Below are 20,705 nucleotides of genomic sequence, written 5' to 3'. Positions count from 1 at the left end.
CCCTACTCTTTAACCCTAGGTATGGCCCCTTGTGTAAGTTCAGATCATTGCGGGACTACCTTTCCAAGACAAACGTTACGTTGTTAGTAGGAGTAATTACCAGAGCATTACAAAGAAAAATGCACAATCACCAGAGCCAAATTACATCCATGCATTTTCCACACCGCAAAACATATTTTTATCTTCCCTCCTTTAATGAATAAAATAGTGTTGCCATATGGGAATGAGTAAGAGGGACAGTGTTCCAAAGACGGATCGAGATGCATTCCCCCCTACACGCCACCCCCACTCCACTCAACTTCCTGCAATAACTCCCATATATATATATATATATATATATGAGAGAGAGAGAGAGAGAGAGAGAGAGAGAGGGAGAGAGAGGGAGAGAGAGAGAGAGAGAAAAAGTGAGAGATTGAGACAGTGAGTGTGAGTGTGAGAGAGAGACCCTCTGAGTCATTAACCTTCTCCTGGAGTGTTTGAAGGCTTCTGCCGTGGACCTGGAATGATTACATTTGACATGCTACAAATCAGATGGAAACCCAGGGCGACAGAGGGCTTCCTTACCTCTCTCTCTCCGCTGACACCCCTAAGTCTACTACTCCCCCATCCCCCCACATACCTCATTCCACCTCAACACTCCCCCCCCCCCAAATAAAAAACATAACTCTTCCAGCTGCAGCTAATGACCACAGCTGCAACTTAAGTCATGGTCATTTGTCCTCTGGGTTTGTTATGACTTTTGTCTGGCAGTCCCAGTCACTCCTGGAGAAAAAAATATTTTGTTTTCGAATATTCTTCATTTCTGCAGCTGTGTTGTGAGGGCCAAAAGACTGAACAATGAACATCTTTTGTTGTGTATTCAAGATGTTGCATATGTTGCATATACGATTGTTGTATATGAACTCAACTTTCTCCAAAAGGGCCTGACCTTGTTTTCAACATTACACATGATTGAGTTTGTAAGAACATGATCCCTTCACATCTTGCATTCCACTACAAACAGCATCCTAAATGAAGAAACACCAATATCTTAACTTTATGACCAAACCATTCAACTCCTTACAACTTCCTGTTCATAGTCAGACAAGACAAGAAATTGACAGGAGAGAGATGGAAGGGACCAGTGAGGAAGAGAACAAGAGAGGGGACCAGAGAGGGTAAGGAAGGAAAGAAGAGGAGGTAAAAACTGGAAACAATTCTTACCATTGGATGTAGTGCTGGAGGCCACAGCCTTCTCGCTGATGTCGGCGGATGTGGACAAGCCCTTGGTTGCCACGATGGTCACCACCTTCTTCTTCTTCTCAGCTGCAGAACTGGCCTGGGACTGGGTTTCCATGGCGAAAGCTCATTCCTCAGCACCTCATGGAGACAGGACACCTGGGGGGGTAGGGAACAGGTGTCCAAGGAGATGTCAACAAGAGCAGACCTACAGTAAAATGCCCCATTGCAGAACTTTATTAGAGCAAACTGTCATGCTACAGACTTTCCCAACATTATCTCCAGATGCATTGGTCTTCCAGCGATGATTGTCCAAGGAGTGTCTATCATAGTAAAACTCTTAACACTTGTTTTGTTTAAAGCTTCAAGAAATTGTTAAACTGACCCAGTTTTTAACAAGACAAAGTGCAATTAAGTGTAAAGACATCGTTGTTGAATTGCTCGAAAGGTTAATGTCACACTCTCTCAACAATAGAGATGCAACAGTATCCCACTGTGCAAAAACAGGTTGAATCAACACTGTTGCCACGTCACCTCAACCCCAAAATTCTGTGATGACATTGAATCAATATGGAAAACTAACTGGATTTGCAAAAAGTCAACAACTTAAGGGCATTTCGTATTTTTTTCATCCAATATTTAACCAAAATCTAATGACATGGTGACAACCAAATGTCAATAAAAACTAGACGTTGAACTTACATCTGTGCCCAGTGGGATGGCTCCACCTCTTTAGAAACAGACTGTATGAAAGCATGAAATCTAAAAGTCTTCAAGAAAACAATCCCATGGAACTGGCGCTTCATGTTTGCTGACCTCTGACCTCCATACCATAAGGAAGTCCTTCCAGTCAATCCCCTTTTATCCCTGGCCATAGAGAGGGCCATGGGTCAATCCACCAGCTCCAATTGGTTTATTTTCACTCATAATTGTTATGTTTGATCTTCCCACTGCCCTCTCAATGCACCCAATGGGCCTTATAGCATGAATCTTCCAACCGGGATTTCTGTAAAAACCTGGGAATTTTGATAAAGTTAAGATAATTTTGCAACCTCACAAATGGGACAGCTAGCTAACTTCTCATCTCACCCAATTTTGAACTATGACATAGTAAACTTATGGTAATGTGGGGGAATTGAGTTCTATACATTTTATTTCAAAGTATATTAGTTAAAGACGTTGCTGTTCAGTAAGTTCAGGTTATACTGTATCTTAGAGTACATGGAAGTGAAGGTTGTGGATAGGTACGTACGGATAATTCCTCCTCTTCCAGAGAGAAAGAAGAAACCTTCAGGGGATACTACAGAGAGAGAAACATTCACAGCCTCAAACAATTAAGGCTCGTCTGTGGTGCTTTTGGGAATATCATGGTGCCTGGCAATTTTCCCTTCTCTCAAAGAACAAACGTTGTTTCGGTTAATGCTGTCTCTCCGTTTTGAAGGGCAAATCTGGGTTTGGTACATTGAATTTGGGACTAGAATCTCAGATTGCCCCTAAGAGATTCAGCCAACAGTCTATAGTAGCAAACCATCTCAGTTCAGTTCAGAACCTCTATTTGGGTCAAGTCATCCCTGAACCCTAGCCATGGAGACAGCAACCAAACATGCTAAACCACAACATAAAATATGGGATCATTTAAATCCACTGCAAGCCCTTCACTTAGACCCCGAAACACACCATTGTTCAAGGATAATTGCTGGAAATATTTAGTCTGTGCAACATTTCTTTCAAATAGAGTCCTAATTGCCAAACGATACTATTTAATTGCCTTCCGTCCCATAAACACTAGCAGATTAGAAAGAGGGGAGTTGGTAAATAGGGCTGAAATGCACAGGGCTGATGTTGAATTTACAGGAGAAGTGGATGGTGTTACCAAAACTCTCCTAAGAGGGCGGTGTAGAGGGGGGGGCAACTTCAGACAAACAAGGTGCGCTTTGTTTGTTTTTTTCCCAACCCTCCTGCAGTCCATTCTAAGCCGACAACAACATCTGTAAGCAATCGTTAATTGCCCCCCCCCCAAAAAAGCACAATTACTCCCCGACCAATCAAGACAGATTTAAACAAACTCTTCCTCTAATCAGTCCCACATGAATACATGTGTACCATGTCACTCCAGACCTGATTTCTATCTTTCTATAACAGATCTCATCTCAAATCACTGGTATGCGTTTGATGAGTGTTTGAGTTTTGGGGTTAGTTTCAGAACTTTTTTCAATTTTTGTAGAACAACAAGAGTGAGTGAGTATGTATGTGTGAGTTCCTGAGCACTCGATCGATTCAGGTCCTGGGTTGAGAGAGACAGCAAGCCACTCACCCACTTTCATTGGCCTGCAACCATAGAAACTCAAATGTGAGGCACTCCTCGACTGACATTCTGTCTCTGGCAGAGGGGAGATCAGACAAAGGTTTTTTTTCTGCCCTCTTTTAAATTGCACCGTTCTGACAATTGAACTCCTTGCAAAAGTGAAGAAGAAGGAGAAACTTGTTTACACCCTCGACCTGCCGGTGCTTTTTGCCGGTGTTTGCGTGTGTCCCTGCGTGGGTGCGAGGTGCGTGCCAGCGTAAGTATGCGTGCGTTGGCTCCCTTCCTTGTTTGAACCTCTAAACCTCTCTACCTCCCTCCCCCCAGGTGAGTTCAGTTGGAAGGAAGGAGAGATATTCAGATTCAGAAGATAAATATATTGGGGGAGGAGTGCGGGGTGAGGAGAAAAGCAGGGCCATACACATTCCATTGGTACAACAAATATTCACAGCTCCTGGCCACTCAAGTGTGGCTGACCACCCTTTTGTGTTATGAAGCATTCAGAGCAGTCCATGGTTTTAGAGACAGCAATTAAAAGCAGGACCTTTTCACCCATAATCCCTCTGACCTGGACACCACCGCTACACCCAATCACACCATCCTACAAGTGTTCCTCTCTCTCGGTCTGTCTCTTTCTCTCATTCTGTTTATTTTTTAACCTTCTCTTTCCACTTCTTGGTTACTTTTATCAGTCTTCACAGTCAAGCAATGCAAAGTTGATAGATGGCGCCGAAGAACATGGCTGACGTTTTACATTCTCCCAACCAATTGTGCTATTTTTTTTTTTTTTAAAAATGCGTTTTGTGTAACCTATTTTTTTACTTACTTATACTTATTATTATTGTGTACTTATTGTGTATTGTGTACACTTCTGGACATCAGAAAAGCGATTACTCATCAGGAAAGCATTCACTGGAACAAGCCACGTCTTTTGCGTGAAGAAAAGACGCCGGAAAATAGGCCACAGATCGGGCATCCTTCTGAAAATACTGGAGGCGAGCGAGTAAACTCCCACTTCCTTCCATTCTTCTCGCTAACATGCAATCATTGAACAATAAAAGGGAAGAACTACGATTCAGATTATCCTACCAACGGGACATTAAAAACGGACAATATAGAGCTAGCGAGATTTTCCATGCACCGGCAGAACAGAGACGCTACCTCTGGTAAGACGAGGAGTGTCTCTTTATTGTCAATAACAGCTGGTGCACGATGTCTAATATTAAAGAAGTCTCAAGGTATTGCTCACCTGAGGTAGAGTACCTTATAGTAAACTGTAGACCACATTATCTACCAAGAGAGTTCTCATCTTTATTATTCGTAGCTGTCTATGTACCACCACAAACCGAAGCTGGCACTAAGAACGCTCTCAACCAACTCTATAAGGCCATAAGCAAAGGAGAAAATGCTCATCCAGTGGTAGCACTCCTAGTGACCGGGGACTTTAATGCAGGCAATCTTCAATCAGTTTTACCAGCATGTCAAATGTGCAACAAGGGGGGAGAAAAATCCTAGACCACCTTTACACCACACACAGAGATGCATACAAAGCTCTCCCCTGCCCTCCATTTGGCAAATATGACCATAATTATATCCTCCTGATTCCTGTTTACTAAAGCAGGAAGTACCAGTGACTCGCACAATACGGAAGTGGTCAGATGATGTGAATGCTACACTACAGGACTGTTTTGCTAGCACAGACTGGAATATGTTCTGGGATTCATTCAATGGCATTGATGAATACACCACCTCAGTCATTGGCTTCATAAATTAGTGCATCGATGAAGTCATCCCCACAGTGACTGTACGTACATATCCCAACCAGAAGCCATGGATTACAGGCAACATCTGCATCGAGCTAAAGGCTAGAGCTGCTGCTTTCAAGGAGCAGGAGAATAATCCGGACGCTTATAAGAAATCCTGCTATGCCCTCAGACAAACCATCAAACAAGCAAAGCGTCAATACAAGATTAAGATTGAATCCTACTACACCGGCTCTGACGCTCATCGGATGTGACAGGTCTTGAAAACTATTACAGACTACAAAGGGAAATTCATACGCAAGCTCCCCTAAATGCCTTTTATGCTCGCTTCGAGGCAAGCAACACTGAAGCATGCACGAGAGCACCAGCTGTTCTGGATGACTGTGTGATTACGCTCTCGGTAGCCGATATGAACAAAACCTTTAAACAGGTCAACATTCACAAAGCCACTGGGCCAGACGGATTACCAGGATGTGTACGCAAAGCAATGTGCAGACCAACTGTCAAGTGTCTTCACTGACATTTTCAACTTCTCCCTGACCGAGTCTGTAATACCTACATGTTTCAAGCAGACCACCATAGTCCCTGTGCCCAAGGAAGCAAAGGTAATCTGCCTAAATGATTACCGCCCTGTGGCACTCACATCGGTAGCCATGAAGTGCTTTGAAAGGTTGGTCATGGCTCACATCAACAGTATCCTCCCGGACACCCTAGACCCACTCCAATTCGGTTACAGTAGGCAACAACACGTCTGCCACGCTGATCCTTAACACTGGGGTCCCTCAGGGGTAATACAGTACCTGGATTATCAGTGGGGCCCAGAGTTTTTCCTGACTTTGTGACCACCTGACCAGGATAAACTCTGGGCACTAGTCATAACCTAGCCTTGTTATAACCATTGTCATTATATAATAAGTCATAAGTATGTCATATTGTAAGTACCTACAGGATGTGCCATTTCTGGAAATTCTAATCTAGGTCAGGAAATGTTAATATTATTTTTCTATCTGAGGATTTATCTCAGGGAGGCGCATACACTGAGTGTACAAAACATTAAGGACACCTTCCTTATATTAAATTGTCCTCGGAACAGCCTCAATTCGTTGGGGCATGGACTCTACAAGGTATCAAAAGCATTCCACAGGGATGCTGGCCCATGTTGACTCCAATGCTTTACACAGTTGTGTCAAGTTGGCTGGATGTCCTTTGGGTGGTGGACCATTCTTGAAACCCACAGGAAACTGTTGAGCATGAAAACCCCAGCAGCGTTGCAGTTCTTGACACAAACCGGTGCGCCTGGCACCTACTACCATACCTCGTTCAAAGGTACTCCAATATTTTGTCTTGCCCATTCATCCTTTGAATGGCACACATACACAATCCATGTCTCAATTGTCTCAAAGCTTAAAAATCCTCCTTGAACCAGTCTCTGCCCTTTAATCTACACTGATTGAAGTGGATTTAACAAGTGACATCAATAAAGGATCATAGCTTTCACCTGGTTTCACTTGGTCAGTCTGTCATTGAAAGAGCAGGTGTCCTTAATGTTTTGTATAGTGTAAATATTATGCAGTTCTTTTGAAAGTCATGTACTGTAGGGCATCTACCCTAAACCTTAGCTGCAGAGAATACATACTAATCTACTTACATGTCATTAGAAAATCAAATATTTCACCACGTTCGCATGAGATATCACAAAAAAAATAACCAACATTTTACGGAGGCTGTATAAAATTCAGCCTCGCTGTATAACAGAAGGGCTGGTCTTTGCATACTCAGTAAGCACCTTAACAAAAGAAGGCATTATGAACCACGCATCGGTTGAAGTCGTTACCCAAAATAAATCCAAATTTAATATTAATGTTTATTCCTTGAAATGACTGTCCCACACTCAATTAGTGAAGGGAGAATGGAAGGGTGTGTCTTTATTTGTATGCCATCATAATCCTTTCCCACAGAAAGGGAGGCGATTAATCAGGTTAAAAATACCACTATTCAGGCTGTTGGTAAGAAAAATAAACATTCTTATATTATAAGCACATTAAGCAAATCAATTTAACATAAATTATACACTTTGATGACAAAGGCTCTGAGTTGAAAGTCATTTGCCAGTTGTACATCAAAGTCAAACACTGAAATAAACTTTTCTCTTTGAGGGTCTTCACACTTACTAAACTTTTTGCAAAAAATACCCTGGACTACACATACAGTGCCTTGCGAAAGTATTCGGCCCCCTTGAACTTTGCGACCTTTTGCCACATTTCAGGCTTCAAACATAAAGATATAAAACTGTATTTTTTTGTAAAGAATCAACAACAAGTGGGACACAATCATGAAGTGGAACGACATTTATTAGATATTTCAAACTTTTTTAACAAATCAAAAACTGAAAAATTAGGCGTGCAAAATTATTCAGCCCCTTTACTTTCAGTGCAGCAAACTCTCGCCAGAAGTTCAGTGAGGATCTCTGAATGATCCAATGTTGACCTAAATGACTAATGATGATAAATACAATCCACCTGTGTGTAATCAAGTCTCCCGTATAAATGCACCTGCACTGTGATAGTCTCAGAGGTCCGTTAAAAGTGCAGAGAGCATCATGAAGAACAAGGAACACACCAGGCAGGTCCGAGATACTGTTGTGAAGAAGTTTAAAGCCGGATTTGGATACAAAAAGATTTCCCAAGCTTTAAACATCCCAAGGAGCACTGTGCAATATGATAATATTGATAATATTGATAATATTGAAATGGAAGGAGTATCAGACCACTGCAAATCTACCAAGACCTGGCCGTCCCTCTAAACTTTCAGCTCATACAAGGAGAAGACTGATCAGAGATGCAGCCAAGAGGCCCATGATCACTCTGGATGAACTGCAGAGATCTACAGCTGAGGTGGGAGACTCTGTCCATAGGACAACAATCAGTCGTATATTGCACAAATCTGGCCTTTATGGAAGAGTGGCAAGAAGAAAGCCATTTCTTAAAGATATCCATAAAAAGTGTCTTTTAAAGTTTGCCACAAGCCACCTGGGAGACACACCAAACATGTGGAAGAAGGTGCTCTGGTCAGATGAAACCAAAATTGAACTTTTTGGCAACAATGCAAAACGTTATGTTTGGCGTAAAAGCAACACAGCCCATCACCCTGAACACACCATCCCCACTGTCAAACATGGTGGTGGCAGCATCATGGTTTGGGCCTGCTTTTCTGGGAAGATGGTTAAAATTGATGGGAAGATGGATGGAGCCAAATTTTTTTTTTTTATTTCACCTTTATTTAACCAGGTAGGCTAGTTGAGAACAAGTTCTCATTTGCAACTGCGACCTGGCCAGGTTGGATGGAGTGAAATGGAAGAAAACCTGATGGAGTTTGCAAAAGACCTGAGACTGGGATGGAGATTTGTCTTCCAACAAGACAATGATCCAAAACATAAAGCAAAATCTACAATGGAATGGTTCAAAAATAAACATATCCAGGTGTTAGAATGGCCAAGTCAAAGTCCAGACCTGAATCCAATCGAGAATCTGTGGAAAGAACTGAAAACTGCTGTTCACAAATGCTCTCCATCCAACCTCACTGAGCTCGAGCTGTTTTGCAAGGAGGAATGGGAAAACATTTCAGTCTCTCGATGTGCAAAACTGATAGAGACATACCCCAAGCGACTTACAGCTGTAATCGCAGCAAAAGGTGGCGCTACAAAGTATTAACTTAAGGGGGATGAATAATTTTGCATGCCCAATTTTTCAGTTTTTGATTTGTTAAAAAAGTTTGAAATATCCAATAAATGTCGTTCCACTTCATGATTGTGTCCCACTTGTTGTTGATTCTTCACAAAAAAATACAGTTTTATATCTTTATGTTTGAAGCCTGAAATGTGGCAAAAGGTTGCAAAGTTCAAGGGGGCCGAATACTTTCGCAAGGCACTGTATACTGGAATATAAACTTGCGAACTTGTAATGTCTGGACGACACTCACCCAACAGTTGCCCCCCTCTAAGCAGGGCAGTCTCAACAGTCTATTTTTTTTTTATTGCCTACACTGTATGGAGGACCAAAGCTGCCATAATTAGAATTAAATAAATAAATGCACACATAAATACATAAATAATTATTTTAATTAATGTTATTCATTTATATAATTTCTTTATTTCTGTATTTCTGCCTACAATATGATAATGAGGGCGTGTCAAGCAAATGTATGTGTGTGGTATCTAAACACACCATTGGTTGATCAATGTCACGGCGCGTTGATCGATTGCATTTGCCTGGTCTGCGTTCAGTATGTTAAAAGTTTAAAGGCTATATTTCCCATTAGAACCCCCCAAACAATAATGTGTCACACATATAGCTACTGTATGTATTAATATGTCACTTTATGGGGGGAAATTGGAAATAAAATCTATTATATGCTGCTGTGCACCATAAAAACATAAAAATAACAAATGGAACACTGTCATTTCTTGACATAGAAACTGGTGAACAGTTTTGGAACACTGAGCCATTGACGGCCTGCCTGCACCATGTGTCTGTGGGCTCCCGAATGGTGCAGTGGTCTAAGGCCACTACAGACACCCTGGTTAGAATCCAAGCTGTAACACAACCGGCCGTGATTAGGAGTCCCATAGGGTGACGTCTGGGTTTGGCCGGTGTAGGCTGTCATAAATAAGAATTTGTTCTTAACGGACTTGCCAAGTTGAATAAATGTAAAATACTAGTGGGTTGCATTTGACAATAAGGCACCGGACTACTATAGTTTTGAACTTAGAAGAAGACCAAGATGGGCAAGAGGAATGACCAGGATGGGCAAGAGGAATGACCAGGATGGGCAAGAGGAATGACCAGGATGGGCAAGAGGAATGACCAAGATGGGCAAGAGGAATGACCAGGATGGGCAAGAGGAATGTCCAGAAAAGCATGGTAAGCTAATGTTACTGAGGATTAAGATCGCTAGCTTGGGTACAATCCAAGCTGTAACACAACCGGCCGTGATTAGGAGTCCCATAGGGCGACGTCTGGGTTTGGCCGGTGTAGGCTGTCATAAATAAGAATTTGTTCTTAACGGACTTGCCAAGTTAAATAAATGTAAAATACTAGTGGGTTGCATTTGACAATAAGGCACCGGACTACTATAGTTTTGAACCTAGAAGAAGACCAAGATGGGCAAGAGGAATGACCAGGATGGGCAAGAGGAATGACCAGGATGGGCAAGAGGAATGACCAGGATGGGCAAGAGGAATGACCAAGATGGGCAAGAGGAATGACCAGGATGGGCAAGAGGAATGTCCAGAAAAGCATGGTAAGCTAATGTTACTGAGGATTAAGATCGCTAGCTTGGGTACAACTGATAAAGTATAGTTGGCTAGCTAGCTGCATTTTACAGCAATGCTCTCAGTTTTACACTTAGATAGCTAGCTAATTAACTAAACTGCAATTTTCAAAAACCATTATAATCTAACTTCATACGGTAGTCAAATACCTGTCAGATGTAAAGCAAGCAGGATCGGGGGCATGTCAGAAGCAACGCTTGTTTCCTAGCTCATGCTAACTACATCAGTTATTAAGCAATAGATTGGACACTTGTTAGGCTAGCAGCTAGCTAGCTACAGTCAAATAAGGAGGATGTTGTCATGATAGAATAAGTCACCTATGTCAAGCTAGCCACAATACGGATTAGCCACAATACTGGAATTTGCTGTTCGCCTAAGCAATTGTTAGTGAGATGAAAATATAAATAATATCTTTGCTAGCTATAAATTCACGTATAAAATGTATTTTGTCATAGCCTTTATCCCAAAATGGCACGCATACTTTTAAATCAGATCGAATGTTGTCATTTATATACATGAATGTGAAATAGGCAAACTGATACATGAATCTTAAATACAGGTACGATTTGATTTTGTTAGTCTCTGCACGTTTGTCATCTGATTTCTTGGAGCCTGGTGGATATGAATGCAACCATACAACGAGGCAGGACATTTCTCTGCATCCAGGTTGAGGTTTGCTACCATCAGGAACATGGAACAATGTCATGGAACACTAGGAAAATAGCACTCACTAATCCATCTCTCTCCAGGTATTTCCAAGGACCTCAGCTAGTCACTAATCTCTTGTGCAAATTCTGCACCATGTACACTTCAAAGTAAAAGATGACATAGCATATTATCCACAGCCACTGGTTGGATTGGCCTGTCAAGCCAAAAATTTTCCATGTAAAATCAGACTCTAGGCACATCAAACAACACATAAAAAACACACTGTTGTTGGAAGTTTACACACTTATGTCATTAAAACAGACAAAATGAGAAAAGACATCTACAGTGGGGCAAAAAATTTAGTCAGCCACTAAAAATCACATGAGAAAGAAAAAATTCAGAAAATCACATTGTAGGACTTTTAATGAATTTATTTGCAAATTATGGTGGAAAATAAGTATTTGGTCAATAACAAAAGTTTATCTCAATACTTTGTTATATACCCTTTGTTGGCAATGCCAGAGGTCAAACGTTTTCTGTAAGTCTTCACAAGGTTTTCACACACTGTTGCTGGTATTTTGGCCCATTCCTCCATGCAGATCTCCTCTAGAGCAGTGATGATTTGGGGCTGTTGCTGGGCAACACGGACTTTCAACTCCCTCCAAAGATTTTCTATGGAGTTGAGATCTGGAGACTAGCTAGGCCACTCCAGGACCTTGAAATGCTTCTTACGAAGCCACTCCTTCATTGCCCGGGCGGTGTGTTTGGGATCATTGTCATGCTGAAAGACCCAGCCACGTATCATCTTCAATGCACTTGCTGATGGAAGGAGGTTTTCACTCAAAATCTCACGATACATGGCCCCATTCATTCTTTCCTTTACACGTCCTGGTCCCTTTGCAGAAAAACAGCCCCAAAGCATGATGTTTCCACCCCCATGCTTCACAGTAGGTATGGTGTTCTTTGGATGCAACTCAGCATTCTTTGTCCTCCAAACAAGACGAGTTTAGTTTTTACTAAAAAGTTCTATTTTGGTTTCATCTGACCATATGACATTCTCCCAATCTTCTTCTGGATCATCCAAATGCTCTCTAGCAAACTTCAGACGGGCCTGGACATGTACTGGCTTAAGCAGGGGGACACGTCTGACACTGCAGGATTTGAGTCCCTGGCGGCGTAGTGTATTACTGATGGTAGGCTTTGTTACTTTGGTCCCAGCTCTCTGTAGGTCATTCACTAGGTCCCCCCATGTGGTTCTGGGATTTTTGCTCACCGTTCTTGTGATCATTTTGACCCCACGGGGTGAGATCTTGCATGGAGCTCCAGATCGAGGGAGATTATCAGTGGTCTTGTATGTCTTCAATTTCCTAATAATTGCTCCCACAGTTGATTTTTTCAAACCAAGCTGCTTACCTATTGCAGATTCAGTCTTCCCAGCCTGGTGCAGGTCTACAATTTGGTTTCTGGTGTACTTTGACAGCTCTTTGGTCTTGGCCATAGTGGAGTTTGGAGTGTGACTGTTTGAGGTTGTGGACAGGTGTCTTTTATACTGATAACAAGTTCAAACAAGGTGCCATTTAATACAGGTAACGAGTAGGTGACCAAATACTTATTTTCCACCATAATTGGCAAATAAATTCATTACAAATCCTACAATGTGATTTTCTGGATTTTTTCTCTCATTTTGTCTGTCATAGTTGAAGTGTACCTATGATGAAAATTACAGGCCTCTCTCATATTTTTATGTGGGAGAACTTTCACAATTGGTGGCTGACTAAATACTTTTTTGCCCACTGTATTTTGTGCATGACACAAGTAATTTTTCCAACAATTGTTTACAGACAGATCATTTCACTTATAATTCACTGTATCACAATTCCAGTGGGTCAGAAGTTTACATACACTAGGTTGACTATGCCTTTAAACAGCTTGGAAAATTCCAGAAAATGATGTCATGGCTTTAGAAGCTTCTGATAGACTAATTGACATCATTTGAGTCAATTGGAGGTGTACCTGTGGATGTATTTCAAGGCCTACCATCAAACTCAGTCCCTCCTTGCTTGACATCATGGGAAAATTTAAAGAAATCAGCCAAGACCTCAGAAAAAAAATAGTAGACCTCCACAAGTCTGGTTCATCCTTGGGAGCAATTTCCAAACGCCTGAAGGTAACCATGTTCATCTGTACAAGCAATAGTACACAAGTATAAACCCCATGGGACCACACAGCCGTCATACCGCTCAGGAAGGAGACGCATTCTGTCTCCTAGAGATTAACATACTTTGGTGCGAAAAGTGCAAATCAATCCCAGAACAACAGCAAAGGACCTTGTGAAGATGCTGGAGGAAACAGGTACAAAAGTATCTATATCCACAGTAAAACGAGTCCTGTGTCAACATAACCTGAAAGGACGCTCAGCAAGGAAGAAGCCACTGCTCCAAAACCGCCATAAAAAGGCAGACTACAGTTTGCAACTGCACATGGGGACAAAGATCGTACTTTTTGGAGAAATGTCCTCTGGTCTGATGAAACAAAAATAGAACTGTTTAGCCATATCGATCATCTTATATTTGGAGGAAAAAGGGGAGGCTTGCAAGCCGAAGAAAAACATCACAACGTTGAAGCACGGGGGTGGCAGCATCATGGTGTGGGGGTGTTTGCTGCAGGAGGAACTGGTGCACTTCACAAAATAGATGGCATCATGAGGGAGGAAAATGATGTGGATATATTGAAGCAACATCTCAAAACATCAGTCAGGAAGTTAAAGCTTGGTCGCAAATGGGGCTTCCAAATGGACAATGACCCCAAGCGTATTTCCAAAGTTGTGTCAAAATGACTTAAGGACAACAAAGTCAAGGTTGGAGTGGCCATCACAAAGCCCTGACCTCAATCCAATAGAAAAGTTGTGGGTAGAACTCAAAAATTGTGTGAGCAAGGAGGCCTAAAACATTGACTCAGTTACACCAGCTCTGTCAGGAGGAATGGGCCAAAATTCACACAACTTATTGTGGGAAGCTTGTGGAAGGCTACCCAAAAGGTTTGACCCAAGTTCAACCATTTAAATGCAATGCTACCAAATACTAATTGAGTGCATGTAAACTTCTGACCCACTGGGAATGTGATGACAGAAATAAAAGCTGAAATAAATCACTCTCTACTATTATTCTGACATTTCACATTCTTAAAATAAAATGGTAATCCTAACTGACCTAAAACAGGGAATGTTTACTAGGATTAAATGTCAGGAATTGTGAAAACATAAGTTTAAATGTATTTGGCTAATGTGTATGCAAACTTCTGACTTCAACTGTATATGCAGACAATTCCCTGAGGATGGATGCAACTACCAAGGCTTTCAAAGGCCACATGTTGGGGATGTATAAACTCATTTTAATTTTGTTAGATTACAAAACAATAACTTTTTCATAGTATGTTTGTCAGTAACTTTTACTAACTTCTGTGATAAGTTAAACACATAGATAACACTTGAAGCATATGATTCGTATGAAGGTCATATGAAGGTCGTATGAGGGTCTAAAGTAAATGTCCAGGGTGAAAACATTTGTATTCATGTATACCAGACATCACACAGGCGTGTCAAATAAAACATACAGTACCAATCAAAAGTTTGGACACACCTACTCATTCAAAGGTTTTCCTTTATTTTTACTATTTTCTCCAGTGTAGAATAATAGTGACGACATCAAAACTATGAAATAACACATATGGAATCATGTGGGAACCAAAAGTGTTAAAGAAATCAAAATATATATTATATCAGAGATTCTTCAAAGTAGCCACCCTTTGCCTTGATGCCAGCTTTGCACACACTTGGCATTCTCTCAAACAGCTTCATGAGGTAGTCACCTGGAATACATTTCAATTAACAGGTGTGGCTTGTTAAAAGTTCATTTGTGGAATTAATGCATTTGAGACAAATCGGAGGGTCTGCTGTCCGGACCTCTGGCAGTCTCTATGGGGGTGCCACAAGGTTCAATTCTTGGACCGACTCTCTTCTCTGTATACATCAATGAGGTCGCTCTTGCTGCTGGTGAGTCTCTGATCCACCTCTACGCAGACGACACCATTCTGTATACTTCCGGCCCTTCTTTGGACACTGTGTTAACAACCCTCCAGGCAAGCTTCAATGCCATACAACTCTCCTTCCGTGGCCTCCAATTGCTCTTAAATACAAGTAAAACTAAATGCATGCTCTTCAACCGATCGCTACCTGCACCTACCCGCCTGTCCAACATCACTACTCTGGACGGCTCTGACTTAGAATACGTGGACAACTACAAATACTTAGGTGTCTGGTTAGACTGTAAACTCTCCTTCCAGACCCATATCAAACATCTCCAATCCAAAGTTAAATCTAGAATTGGCTTCCTATTTCGCAACAAAGCATCCTTCACTCATGCTGCCAAACATACCCTTGTAAAATTGACCATCCTACCAATCCTCGACTTTGGCGATGTCATTTACAAAATAGCCTCCAATACCCTACTCAACAAATTGGATGCAGTCTATCACAGTGCAATCCGTTTTGTCACCAAAGCCCCATATACTACCCACCATTGCGACCTGTACGCTCTCGTTGGCTGGCCCTCGCTTCATACTCGTCGCCAAACCCACTGGCTCCATGTCATCTACAAGACCCTGCTAGGTAAAGTCCCCCTTATCTCAGCTCGCTGGTCACCATAGCATCTCCCACCTGTAGCACACGCTCCAGCAGGTATATCTCTCTAGTCACCCCCAAAACCAATTCTTTCTTTGCCGCCTCTCCTTCCAGTTCTCTGCTGCCAATGACTGGAACGAACTACAAAAATCTCTTAAATTGGAAACACTTATCTCCCTCACTAGCTTTAAGCACCAACTGTCAGAGCATCTTACAGATTACTGCACCTGTACATAGCCCACCTATAATTTAGCCCAAACAACTACCTCTTTCCCAACTGTATTTAATTTATTTATTTATTTTGCTCCTCTGCACCCCATTATTTTTATTTCTACTTTGCACATTCTTCCATTGCAAAACTACCATTCCAGTGTTTTACTTGCTATATTGTATTTACTTTGCCACCATGGCCTTTTTTGCCTTTACCTCCCTTCTCACCTAATTTGCTCACATTGTATATAGACTTGTTTTTTTTTTACTGTATTATTGACTGTATGTTTGTTTTACTCCATGTGTAACTCTGTGTCGTTGTATGTGTCGAACTGCTTTGCTTTATCTTGGCCAGGTCGCAATTGTAAATGAGAACTTGTTCTCAACTTGCTTACCTGGTTAAATAAAGGTGAAATAAAAAAATAAAAAAACAATCAGTTGTGTTAAGGTAGGGGTGGTATTCAGATGATAGCCCTATTTGGTAAAAGAACAAGTCCATATTATTGCAATAACAACTAAATAAGCAAAGAGAAACAGTCCATCATTACTTTAAGACATGAAGGTCAGTCAATCCGGTTTCTTAAAGTGCAGTCGCAGGCGCTGATGAAATTGGCTCTCATAAGGACCGCCACAAGAAAGGAAGACTCAAGAGTTACCTCTGCTGCAGAGGATAAGTTAGAGTTACTAGCCTGAGAATTTTTTGTCCAAATAAATGCTTCACACAGTTCAAGTAACAGACACATCTCAACATCAACCGTTCTGTAACGGTTTTCTTCCGTTGAAGGAGAGGAGGACCAAAATGCAGCGTGGTTAGTGTTCAACATGTTTAATAAGGACAATAAACATGAACACTACAAAATACAAAAACAACAAATGTGAAAAACCAAAACAGTCCTATCTGGTGCATAAACACAAAGACAGAAGACAACCACCCACAAACCCCAACACAAAACAGGCTACCTAAATATGGTTCCCAATCAGAGACAATGACTAACACCTGCCTCTGATTGAGAACCATATCAGGCCAAACATAGAAATAGACAAACTAGACATACAACATAGAATGCCCACTCAGCTCACGTCCTGACCAACACTAAAACAAAGAAAACACAAAAGAACTATGGTCAGAACGTGACATGTTCAGAGGAGACTGCGTGAATCAGGCCTTCATGGTCGAACTGCTGCAAAGAAACCACTACTAAAGGACACCAATAAGAAGAAGAGACTTGCTTGGGCCAAGAAACACGAGCAATTGACATTAGACAGTTTCAGTCACAATTTGCTTTTACCATAGTGTTCTATAGTAGCTTTAATATGGTAGCTAGTGTTAGCCTAACACATAGGTGAAATTCCCACAGGGTATGAGGGACTTGCTAGCTAACTTTACCTAGCTGAGTAGCCTAAATTATAATATGAATGACACTGTATAATAACGTTACTGTACTTTTAGAATCTTATGGTGGGGGTAAACATTCTTTATTGATATGCTAACGTTACTTGATCATGAAGCATGTTGTTAATTTTACTAAGCTAGGAGTTAGCTTTGTATTCTCAGCTAATTTAATGTGTACGGATGAGAAAATAAGCCCTTTAATATTCTGCACATGCTTGTAGATGCCGTGGTTTGGTTGCATTATTCAATATTGTAATAGGTTTTAGAAGAAAAGTTGCTAGGATTGTTAAATAGTTTGTGCTTGATAAGTTTGCCCAATCAAATGATTTGTTTCAGAGAGTTCTGTGATGAGGAAGAGACTAAGTACTAGTGGCTACTGTGATATCTACGGTCAATTTGAGCTGCGGACTAAGAATGTTGCATTACCAGCCACCATAAAAGGTAAAGCAAGGATGTAATGTGAATTGAAAAGTAAAAATCTCTTTCGCCACTTTGCCACTCAGACTCTCCTTCATCTCTCGTAGTAGGAATAGGGCCGTGGATTTTTTTTAAAGCAGTGGGAGGGTTTTTACACCGGGTTAAACAACAAGCTAAAAAAACATTGCCTTTGAAAAATAATTTTCTTTCTGCAACTGGTAAAGGAGACCATTATCGAAGGTATCGAAATAGTCCATCTATTGTTGTCGTTACACACTAAACACACTATGGAAACTTATATAAACAAAAATAATATTACAGATAAAAAATACTGAAGGTGTACTTCCAATTGCACCATTTCATCTAGAACGCACGCACGCAAGCACGCACAAACACACACACTGGGGGAGATCTCTCTATAAACTCTAAGTGTCTTCTTAGATTTGGCGACCCCCACCCCTTGCTGAGGGGATACTGAATTTGTGTTCATTTCATTGGGGGGGAGTACTGGCAGCGCTGCAGCATTCATCATCATTACATCAGTGACCACTGAGAACCTTTATCTGGCGCTTATCAACAGTGCACAAACACACTACAGCACAAAGAGGGGGGTAGAGGTGGAGAGGAGATTGAGGAATGAGAGAGGTTGTGAGGAAAAGTGGGATAAATAGAGAGAGGGTAGGAGGGATGAATGGAGAGAGGAGGGTGAAAGATAAGGGGGAAAATGGGGAAAGAAAAGAGGTGGATATAGAGGATAAAAAGGAATATGAAAGAGGAAAAAAAGGTAGCGCGCCATATCATTCCATCAACGGAGGAAAATATCTGGTAAGAGTGAGGAGATTTGCCGAGGGGAAAGGAGGAGGAGGAGGGGAGTATAACCATAACCTCTCTGAAAGATTAGCTGAATCTAGCAATAAAACAGAATGCTCTGTATTGGCCCCCATGGTCCAAACAAACCAACACAGTCATGAAGTAGGCACGACAATGCCTCTTCCCCCTCGGAAGGCTGAAAAGATTTGGCATGAGCCCTCAGGTCCTCAAAAAGTTATTCAGCTGCACCATTGAGAGCATCTTGACAGGCTGCATCACCGCTTGGTATGGCAACTGCTTGGCATCTGACTGGAAGGTGCTGAAGAGGGTAGTGCGTGCGGCCCAGTACATCACTGGGGCCAAGCTACATGACTGGGGCCAAGCTTCCTGCCATCCAGGACCTCTATACCAGGCGTGGTCAGAGGAAGGCTAAACATTGTCAGACTCCAGCCACCCAAGTCATAGACCATTCTGTCTGTTACTGCATGGCAAGCGGTAGCGATGCACCAGGTCTAGAACCAACAGGACCCTGCGCAGCTTCTATCCCCTAGCCATAAGACTGCTAAATACTTAACTAAATAGCTACTTGGACTACCGTTCTTCCACTAACATTTTTTGACTCATCACATATGCTGCTGTTACTGTTTATTATCTATCCTGTTTACCAGTCACTTTATTCCTAGTTATATGTACATATCTACGTCAATTACCTCATACCCCTGCACATCAACTTTGTCACGTTCTGACCTTAGTTATTTTGTTATGTCTTTGTTTTAGTATGGTCAGGGCGTGAGTTGGGTGGGTTGTCTATGTTAGTTTTTCTATGATTTGCTATTTCTGTGTTTGGCCTGGTATGGTTCTCAATCAGAGGCAGCTGCCTATCGTTGTCCCTGATTGAGAACCATATTTATTTTCTGTTTAGTGTGAAAGAGCTCCTGACGGAGCTGGTTCTTTTTTTCACCTTTGTTACCTCGTATTTAGTGTTCAGTTTATTTTGCGGATGAACACTTACCACGCTGCAAATTGGTCCAACCTTTCTTACTCCTCATCAGAGGAAGACGACGAACATTACAGAATCACCCACCACCAAAGAACCAATGAGCGTGGTAACGGGCAGCAGCAGCGATCTCAAGACTCCTGGACATGGGAGGAGATTTTGGACGGCAAGGGACCTTGGGCACAGGCTGGAGAATATCACCGCCTCAAGGCAGAGCTGGAGGCAGCGAAAGCCGAGAGGCGGGGTGGTATGAGGAGGCAGCACGGCAGCGCGGTTGGAAGCCCGAGAGGCAGCCCCAAACATTTATTGGGGGAGGCACACGGGGAGTGTGGCTAAGTCAGGTAGGAGACCTGAGCCAACTCCCCGTGCTTACCGTGGAGAGAGAGGGACCGGGCAGGCACCGTGTTATGCCGTGAGGCACACGATGTCCCCGGTGCGTAGGCATAGCCAGGTGCGATACATAGCAGCGCCTCGTATCGGCCGGGCTAGAGTGAGCATCGAGCCAGGTGCCATGAAGCCGGCTCAGCGCATCTGGTCTCCAGTCAGCCAGGTGCTGCCAGAGCCGTCAGTCAGCCAGGAGCTGCCAGAATCGCCCTTCACTCCGGAGCTGCCGGAGTCTCCCGCCTGTCCGGTGCTGCCGGATTCTCCCGTCCGTCCGGTGCTGCCGGAGTCTCCCGTCCATTCGGGACCCGTGGCTAGGGTCCCCAGTCCGAGGTCGGCGGCGAGGGTCGCCACTCTAAAGAGGCCACGGAGGCGGGCTAAGAGGAGGACAAGGACTATGGTGGAGTGGGGTCCACATCCCACGCCAGAGCCGCCACCGCGGACAGACACCCACTCAGACCCTCCCCTATAGGTTCAGGTTTTGCGGCCGGAGTCCACACCTTTGGGGGGGTGTACTGTCACGTTCTGACCTTAGTTTCGTGGGTGATTATTTTCTGTT

The 20,705-nt window shown here is 42.5% G+C and overlaps 1 protein-coding gene across 3 annotated transcripts in view; it reads right to left on the bottom strand.

The window, feature by feature from the left end:
* The window catches only part of LOC115105201 (transcriptional activator GLI3-like), a 174,583-nt gene that overhangs the window by 127,966 nt on the left and 25,912 nt on the right, over positions 1 to 20,705 (bottom strand). For all 3 annotated transcript variants that reach the window (XM_029626932.2, XM_065007171.1, XM_065007170.1), the window contains exon 2: positions 1,204 to 1,377. In XM_029626932.2, the coding sequence (XP_029482792.2) occupies positions 1,204 to 1,336 (133 nt within the window). In that variant the 5' untranslated portion in view covers positions 1,337 to 1,377. The remainder of the gene's footprint in view (positions 1 to 1,203; positions 1,378 to 20,705) is intronic.

Source organism: Oncorhynchus nerka, linkage group LG22, assembly GCF_034236695.1.
Source record: "Oncorhynchus nerka isolate Pitt River linkage group LG22, Oner_Uvic_2.0, whole genome shotgun sequence".
In the NCBI taxonomy this organism is placed as follows: Eukaryota; Metazoa; Chordata; class Actinopteri; order Salmoniformes; family Salmonidae; genus Oncorhynchus; species Oncorhynchus nerka.
The sequence above is the reverse complement of the archived record's forward strand: the minus strand, read 5'-3'. Positions and strand labels throughout refer to the sequence as shown.